The sequence below is a fragment of the Juglans regia genome, chromosome 3 (genome assembly GCF_001411555.2).
Source record: "Juglans regia cultivar Chandler chromosome 3, Walnut 2.0, whole genome shotgun sequence".
In the NCBI taxonomy this organism is placed as follows: domain Eukaryota; kingdom Viridiplantae; phylum Streptophyta; class Magnoliopsida; order Fagales; family Juglandaceae; genus Juglans; species Juglans regia.
The window spans coordinates 31,028,958-31,038,676 of record NC_049903.1 but is presented as its reverse complement, the minus strand read 5'-3'; the positions used below and the strand labels follow the sequence as shown (position 1 = coordinate 31,038,676).

Below are 9,719 nucleotides of genomic sequence, written 5' to 3'. Positions count from 1 at the left end.
AAGGATTATGAAAGATGGACTGGCCAACGGGTGAACCATGAGAAGTCACTGATCTTTTTTTCAAAGCAATTGAGTTTATGTTGGAAGAGAGAATTACTGTTAGAGATTGGTTTTGTGGAAGGTCACTTCTTGCTTACTTACTTGGGAGTGCCGATAGTCGATGGAAGGTTGAAGGTGAGTCATTTTGACTCTTTGTTGGAAAAAATACAAATGAAATTGGCGGGTTGGAAGAGTCGTTTGTTGTCACAAGGAAGTCTTTTAATCCTCATCCGACATGTACTTTCAAGTATGCCTACACACTTTCTGTTGGTTCTACTTGTCCTTAAGGTTGTGTTTAAAAAATTTAATGCCTTGTTTGCTACTTTCTTCTGGGGTGAACAAGAGGGTAAGAGTAAGAGAAAGTGGAGGGCTTGGAAAAAATTATGGAAGAGGGAGGCATAGGAGTGAGGGACCTAAAGGAAGTTCAGAGATCCTTATTTATGAAATTTGGGTGGAATTTGTGGACTCAAGACTCTCTTTGGGGGAAGTTTTTTCTAACCAAATATGTAAAGCACGGTTCCATTGTGCACACTGTTTCTAGTAGTTTAGGGTCTTTGTTTTGGAAAAAAATCTTGGAGGTGGTAGCAGATGTGCTTGGTAACTCTAAATGGAAGGCTTGGGAAGGGAAAATCTCATTGTAGTATGACAATTTCATGGGTCCTGGGCCACTGTTTGAAGGGATACTTGAGATTCTGGATACCAATATTCCTATACGGGATTGAGTTGTGAATGAAAGCTGGAATGTTCAACGGCTTCAGCAGTCGATTGGGGGACAGAAGGCGCTAGAGGTCATGGAAGAAGTTGGTACTTTGTCTAAGAAAAAAGATATTTTACTATGGTTGCTTGAAAAGAGTGGGTGCTTCTCTACTAAATCAGTATGGGAGGTAATTAGAGTGAAGATGGCACCTTTTGATTGGGCTAAATGGGTGTGGAACAATTTCTTGCCAAAAAAATATCTCTGTGCTTGTGGAAGACCGTCTTTAATTGTCTAAGCGTGGATGATCAAATCCATTACTGGGTATTCCCCTGGTATCTTGCTGTAATTGCTGTGAGAGATGTTAAGAAGAAAATTTGGAGCATGTTCTTGGAAAAGGGGATTTTGCTATGGCTGTTTGGAGGAAGATCTCGGTTGAGATGAGAGTGAGGTTTTCGATCAGCAAAGCAAGAAGGAACGGGTTCAAATGTGATTGAATAGGGCCTCTTGATAGTCTCAAGTGGGGCTGCTAATGGGATTAATCCCTTGTATAGTGGTATGGTGCCTATGGAGTACGAGGTGCACGACAAGGATGGAAGGGAGAGGTGAGAGCCTAATGGAAGTTTGGAGCTCTATAAAATTCTAGGCTCAGCAGGTGGCTAGTAGGATGCGCATGGCCAATAAACATTTGGTAGGTGATGAGAGCATTTTGAGGTCTCTAAGCGTGCCGTTGGTAGAGAAACAACAGATGAAAGTCAAAGAGGTGTGGTGGCTGAGGCTTGATTCTGGTCGCCTAAAATTAAATCTTGATGGGAGTAGCTTTGGGAACCTGGGTCCAGTTGGGGGTGGAGGTGTGTTGCAGGATTCTGGAGGTAAGTTGGTTTTCGGTTTTTCTAAATGCTTTGGCTCTTGTTCTAATAACGAAGCAGAGCTCCGGGCTGTTTTAGAAGGTATTAAAATATGCCATCAATTGGGACATTTGTCCATAGATATTGAGTGTGACTCATTGGTGGTGGTTTCTTGGATTTTAAGGAAAAAATGTACAGTTTGATATCTTTAGAATTTCTAGGAGAAATTGATGTCGATGTTGGTAGATTTTGATTTCTCTATTAAACTATTGTATAGAGAAGACGACTAAGTAGCAGACTCTTTAGCTAAAGCCGTGACGTTGGGAGAAAATAAGGTATTTACTAACTGTCTTGACTTACCGAGATTGACTAGAGGGTTGTATAGATTGGATAAAATGGGCACGGCGTATGTTCGTTGCAAATAGGTTTTGAATTTTTTATTTTTATTTTTGGGGTAGTTGTATTTTGTTTTTGGTTAGACTTATTTTGTGTAAAAGTTTCCTCCACCACAATTGAAGTTCAATATAGGGTCGGGTTAATTAAAAACAAAATGGTGCTCAATTCCCAAAAAGCCAGTTCAAATAAATATATATATATATATATATATATAAAATATACACACAAGGGCTCTCCAGACATGGACGGTTATAACTTAATGGACTTCAACAGAAAAAATCCAGTGCATTATTAACACGTGTATTGTCCTTTTACTGCAGCTGCCAGGCCTAGATAGTACCAGGGAGCCCAATTCTGTGTCGGATATGTAATGGGCCTCGGAATTCAGCTGTATATATATATATATATACTTCCATTGGATAATTATATAGATCGTTCGAGTTTCACTGCTTCGTTTACAAAAGCAATAATGTCAAACTACTTGGTGAAAAACCTCAGGCACCAACATGATAAAATGTTCAGACTTATAATTTTAATTTGTAAAAGGCAGTGATATGTGGTGGAATTGTATTTCAGACTTTTTTTCTCAAATCATTTGGCTTGATAAATGTCTGTAATTTTTTTTATTAATAAAATTTTGTTTCCTTATAAAAAAAAATTTGTAAAAAGACAGTGAAGCTGACAGCTTCTAATATCTGTAGCTAGCGTTTCGATTAACGAATTGAAGCTTATCATAGAGGGATTGCCATTGATCATGCATAAATATATAATATAAGCTAGACTAGACTAGACTAGTTATAATTTTTTCATCTAAAAACTTTTCACAATTCGAAGATTTATAGATATAACATGCATGTGGATTCTACTATATATATATATATATGTATTTAATGTATAGGTTCATACTATACACGGACATGCATGGGTACAGTGTTGATGATCTCATATATTTAGTTAATTATGAGATCAAATAAAAATTTTTGTGGAAAATTAAACAGGTGAGCTACCAAGTTTGAGCATAGTATAATGCTAAACACACTATAAGAAAACTACTTATTTGTGGCCAGTTAATTTCAGCGAAATGACTATTTATAGTTAAAATAAGTCTATTTTAGTCACAAATAGTATTTTCGTCGCAATTAAATGGTCATAAAAGTCCATTTTTCTTGTAGTGACATAGACAAAATTCAGAAACATTGAACTCTATGCATGAAAGTGCTTGATCAGTTGGTCCATATCCATGCATATTCTTTCTATCGATCCCACCTTCTGGCCCTGCCTGATGATCATCTATCGATCATCTGATCTTTCTTTGATGTAATGAACTTCCAATCTAAGTTATCTGACAATCATTATCAGTTAAATATTGATGACGAAATAGTCGGTTAATTAAACCTCTATTTCGTCATATTGACGAGCTAGCTGATCAAGATCAAAAGTTATATATAATATGGTCAAAGCCTCACACACATGATAATTTACCTAATTCTTATAATTATGGACGGCGGCAGTGGCGCTATAGATGCATGCATTTGGCAGAAAGTAGCTAGCTATGCTCTTGAGTCTTAATCATATATACATATATATATATATATATATATATATATATATAAGAAGTACGCATCATTCTTACCATTATTGTCGCGCGTCATACATCATGCGAAACGATCAAGTACTTCATTTTTAATCTGCGCCCTGTATTTATTAAGTTCATCATTTTCTTTTAAACAAAATATTTATGTTGAGTTTTGCTATTTACAAGTTAATTAATATGCATGTAAACATGAGATCGATTACCGTGCGTGCAAATTAGTAGTGTTAGTGATATGGCAGGCTTTCCATACACATATCAATGATGTTTTTCGAGTCTCAAAAAGCGGATCGGATCAGTTGCAAATAATGTTTTTCATTGATATAATTTGCAGGCACCATCCCCACGGTCCAAGTGCAGACTGATCAAGAGCTTTCAGGCAACGTCGGGTCAAGCTACAGAAATAAATGTCAACATGATTTCGATGCATGATCTCAAATCCATGATATGTGCCATTTTTAATAATTCAATTTAGTGGAGACATCACTGATATAACTCGACACAATGAATTATATATATGTGTGTGTGTGTCGGTCGTCCACGATCCATGTATAGTATTATTAACATAATTCACCTAACAATTACATGCTTCTGTACTAGATCAGTACTAATATATATATATATATTTATATATATATATATATATATATATGTGTGTGTGTGTGTGTGTGTGTGTATATGTGTGTAGATCAGTACTAATATTATGCCATCTGCTTTGTCACAAAAAAAAAATAAAGAAAAGAAATGTTAATAGTTGGATTTCAAAGGTAATGTGCCTCATGTACTATCATCTCGGAAGAAATCAAGTTCATAAATATTCACATAGTTGACTCAAAGTGAGAGTCATAGCATTATTTAATTATCAACACATGATAAACAATTTGCGCAAACGTTTAGCTTGGTACGTATATAGGAAGATCTCCCATGTCTTCTTTTTTTCTATGACAATATTGTTGCGAAAAACAATGATAATAAAATAAAAGTAAACAAAAAATAATTAAATAATCAATCACACGACACAAATTTACATGATTCGGCAAAATGATTACGTCCACAGAAGTGTAGACGTTTTTGTTATGTTGAGGAATCACAAGATACACTTTGCGGTACTTTTTCAATGTTTAGAATGACCATACTATTCAAAATAACCATATTTATAGGGTTACATGACAGAAATTCTAATTTTCACTTTTCTGCGATATTCGCTTAAGCGGAGTGTCGAGCGCACTTTTAGCGAACTCTCTATCTAGTTTTCACTCGAGGCCACTGTTGAGCGAGGCTTGAGCAAACTTTATGTCTTGTCTTTGCTCGAGCTGAAAGTCGAGCGAACGTGGAACAAACTTTCTGTCTTGGCGCTTCTTGAGTTAAAAACAGTGCTAAAATTTTTCCTTAACTATTAAAAGGTGCCACTGTCAATTTATTTCTCTAAAAAAATTAAAGAAATGACTATTAAGAAAATAATTATTTTTTCCTAGACAAATTTAAAATAACTAAATGTTTGTTTCTATATGTAGGGCGATGCGATATATATTTTGTTGAGTCTGTCTTGATTTCCTACTAAAAATGCATTTTTTTTAGGCTTGGCTTGATTGTTGCTTGATCCTGGCTTGACCCTAGCTCAAGCAATCTTAGTACGACACTTCGCTCGATAGTCCGCTCGAGCGAAGCTTCGTACATAGAGTTCGTTTGACAGTTAGCTCTAGCGGGAGGCCAACCCATGAGTTTGCTTGACAGTCTGCTCGAGTGGTATACAACCCGAGAGTTCCCTCGACACCTGCTCGACAGTTAGCTCGAGCAGGTTTCCATACCCTAACATTCTCTTGAGCGAATGTTCAAAATTTAGAGTCTGCTGTTTCAGTATGAATAGAAAACGGCGTTTTTTTTCAGTACGAAGTTTTTCATTTGGTGAGGCAGCAGCATATGAGAGAAAGAGAAAAGAGAGAGGGAAATTTATTTGTGAAGAATTTTTTGTGATTAATTTCTTGTACTCCATCTTTGTTGGTAATGAATTCATTGAGACCGACCTCACAGTGGACGTAGGCTCACATTGAGCCTGACCACTTAAATTTTAGTGTTTTGTGTGTGATTGTCGTTATTTTTGTTTTGTTTATTCCCGCTGCGAGACTTCAAATTAGCCTTTGATAATCGGTTTATCCCAATAAATTGGTATCCAAGTGTGGTTTCATGCGAGATTTGGAGGGATGGCTATGACAAAGTTCAAAGTGGAGAAATTTGACTGCCATAACAGTTTCAATTTGTGGCATATCAAGATGAAGGCTTTACTACGACAACAAGTTTTATCAAATGTATTGGATGGGAAGGTGACTGATGATTCTCCTGTACCGTCAAGAGAAGAAGATGAGAAAGTACATAGTGCTATCCTGTTGTCACTATCAGATGGAGTTTTGAGGGAGGTTGCTGATGAGGAGACCGCTGCTGGTCTTTGGAAGAAACTTGAGAGCTTGTATATAAAGAAGTCGCCCACCAACCATTTGTATTTGAAGTAACGATTTTACACTCTCAAGATGAGAGAATGTACTCTTATTTCCTATCATCTAGATGAATTTAATAAAATCATTATGGATCTAAGAAATATTGATATTAAGCTTGATGATGAGGATCAAGTCTTAATTGTGTTGTGTTTGTTGCCAGTCTCATTTGATAATTTTGTGAACTCGATGTTGTATGGTAGAGATACTATCTCCTTAGTAGATGTAAAATTTATTTTGGATTCTAAGGAGTTGAGAACAAAATTTGGTGTACGAGGCACGATAATCAAGCCCATGGCTTGTTTGTGAAATGTTCTTCTGGTGATAGATCTAGGAAAAAAAGTTCGAAAAAGACTAGGGGTAATTTCAGTGATAGCTATAAATTTAACAAGAAAAATGTTAAATGTCTCTGTTGTCATATGTTTGGTCATTACAAGAATAAGTGTCCCAAATTGAAAAATAAGGAGGAAGGTAAAAGTTCATCAAATGTTGTTAGAGTTGAAAAACAGTCTAACAGCTCTGATATTATCCTAGTATTCAACGACTCTAGCGATTGTTTTGCTGACAAGTGGGTCATGGATTTAGCTTGTATGTTCCATATGTGTTTCAGGACATATTAGTTCACTACTTATGAATCAGTCAACCTTGATTTCATTTTGGTAGGGAATGAACCAGTATTCTGTTGCAAGTGGAGTCATTCGAGTCTACAAGGGCTCTTCGGTGGTAATGACAGGGAAGAAGACAGATGGTCTGTATTTTCTTTAGGACAGTACGTTGATTGGTGGAGCTGCATCTTCAGACATTCCAGATTCTGGTATTACTCGTTTATGGCACTTGTGATTGTGCCATATGGGTGAACGAGTGTGGTCATTTGTAAGTAGGCAGTTTCTTGCTTTGTATGATTAGAAGACAGAAAAACTTGATTTTTTTTTTTTTTTTTGCATTATATTCTTGTGAAGAAGTGCAAAATTAGGTTTACTTCAGTTTATTTCTTTCTGATTTTTTGGGTTACATCTAGTGTGATATGGTGCCCTGTTTGTACTTATATTTGTTGATGACCATTTGAGAAAAAGTTCGGGTTTGTTTATTTTCTAAACTATTCATTTTGTGATGTGTTTGATGTGTTTAAGCACTTGAAAATGCTAGTGATATACAGACAAGAAGGTAGAGCGTTCTTCAGGCTATACAGTTGGGTCCACTCCACAGAAATGAGGTAGTTGAATAGAATGAATCGGACTCTTATGTGAGAGTCCGTAGTATGCTTTTGAGGTTGCTAGACTTGTCTACAGATTTGGGTGAAGCGGTCAACACAACTTGCTATTGGGTGAACATTCTCCTTTTTACATTTTTTTCAATTGTTGTATCCACAGGAAATGAGAGCAAGGTTATAGCAAGAATGTGGAATTACTGGGAGAACTTCACAATAGAGTGCAGGTGGTACTCTAGATCATGCTATTGAAATTACGCATGATTATGATTTTGGCATTGGCGCACAATAAGAGTAGTCTATAGTTTCATCTGATAGATAGAGGAGGCATTTTGGCCACATTTGGGTTATGCTCATGCAAACTTGGTGGTGTTCTTATTTTGGTAGAGAATATTTGTTGTTTGCCTCTGTGTATTCAAAAGTTGTTGTTTAAGTAAGCGGTTTGTTTAGTGGTGTGTTGTCTTGGTGTGAAGAGGTTGAATCGTTTCATTTGGACCAAGCTTGTGATTTGGTCAAGTCGTCTATGAAATTGAAGAATTTTGGGTGAAAATTGAGTTATTCAAGGATAGACGTTGTGTTCGAGATTTGTGATTCCCTTTGGAGATTTGTTGGAGGGAGTCAGTTCTCTAGTTAATGGATTTTGTTCAGGCTTGACGGAATTCAAGTCAAGGTGGAGATTTGTTAAGTTTGGCTTGATTTCCTACTAAAAGTGCATTTTTTGAGGTTCAATTTGATTGTTGCTTGATTCTGGCTCGACCTTAGCTCAAGCAACCTTAGCTTGACACTTTGCTCGACAGTTCGCTCGAGTGAAGCTTGATACAGAGAGTTCGCTCGACACATGCTCGACAGTCAGCTCGAGCGGGAGGCCAACCCGTGAGTTCGCTTGACACCCGCTCGACAGTCAGCCAAGCGGGATGCCAAAACCTAACGTTCGCTTGAGCACTGCTCGACACTCACTCAAGCAAATGTTCAAAATCTTGGGTCTGTTGTTTCAATATAAATAGAAAAGGACGTTTTATTTCCAAACAAAGTTTTCCATTTTGTGAGGGAAATTTTTTGTAGAGAATTGTTTGTGATTAATCTTTTTGACTCCATCTTTGTTAATAGTGAATTCATTGAAATTGACCTCGCCAGTAGATGTAGTCTTACATTGAGCCGAATCACTTAAATTTTAGTATTCTGTGTGTGATTATCGTTATTTTTCTCTTGTTTATTTCCATTGCGATACTTGAAATTAGCCTTTGATAATCGCTTTATCCCAACAGATATATATATATATATATATATATATAAATAATTATATATATTTAATTTGGACGTAGGCCGACCGCAATGTTCATATTTTTAGCAATAGCTCTCTTATCTCTTGTATTATAATTTCCATCCATCATACGTGTATATATATATATATATATATGTATGTATGTATGTATGTATGACAACATGGCTGATATATATCCTATCAAATTTTCTTTAATTTTAATTTAAAATAAACTACTCTGTAGATGGAAATTAAAGTAACATGCACAACACAAACATATGCACGCGTAACGTTTTACAATACATACAATAATTATACTATCTCGTTTTATTGAAAAAATCTGAAAGTTAAATAAAATATTATTAAAATAAAATTTTAATTTATAAATTTAAAAAAATTAAATTATTTATTATATTTTATATAAAAATTTTAAGAAAAGTATAATTATTACATATGGTTTGGTCCGTAACCAAACCAGGCACTAAGTACGGTTCATCGTTGACAATTAATATATTAAATATATATATTAACCGACCACTGCTAGTCGACCACATCTGATCTTATTACGTATTGTACTCCTTGCCCAACGAACTTTCGATCGTTTTTCGCTGTGAATTACTTTCTCTCGGAGCCGGGGAAATGGCGATTAATCCCCAAAAGTTCGAAAAACCTGATAACCAGAAGATGGAATGGAGTTCAGATCATGACCAGAACTCCATGGAAGTTAGGTCGTATATCTGTGGTTTCTGCGAGAAAGGCTTCTCAAATGCTCAGGCTCTTGGGGGGCACATGAATATCCATCGAAAGGACAGGGCCAGACTCAAACAAGCCGAGGATGAAAACTCGCCGCCTATGGACATAACAACGTCTGGTCCCACTGTCGATCATGACCAGCCTCCAATTTTGGAGGAGAAAATTCTATTTCAACTCGGATCTGGGGATCAGGATAAAAAAAGTTGCAGTCCTAAAAAGCCATGCTCTCACTCTGTGGATTATAGGGGAAAAGCCATTAACAAAAAACCTCATCAGCTTGCCAGTTTGTTTGGAAGCGGGAATTATGAAGAGAAGGAGATGCAGTACAACTTGAGTACTCATTCGCAGCGGAGTAATATTGCGGAAGTGGACCTTGAACTTCGGTTAGGGCCTGAGCCTCATGCAGAGACATCGATAGTGAGTACAAAAGAATTCTTTTAA

General features: G+C 36.4%; 1 protein-coding gene across 1 annotated transcript; it reads left to right on the top strand.

Annotated features, from left to right (window-relative positions):
• The first annotated feature begins 9,164 nt into the window (after nucleotides 1-9,164).
• LOC109010011 (transcriptional regulator TAC1-like) lies at nucleotides 9,165-9,719 on the top strand. Its single transcript, XM_018990707.1, has one exon. The coding sequence runs from the start codon at nucleotides 9,165-9,167 to the stop codon at nucleotides 9,717-9,719; it is 555 nt and encodes a 184-aa protein (XP_018846252.1).

Coding starts and splice junctions, on each gene's coding strand:
- LOC109010011 (XM_018990707.1), top strand. CDS start 9,165: ATGGCGATTAATCCCCAAAAGTTCGAAAAACCTGATAACCAGAAGATG.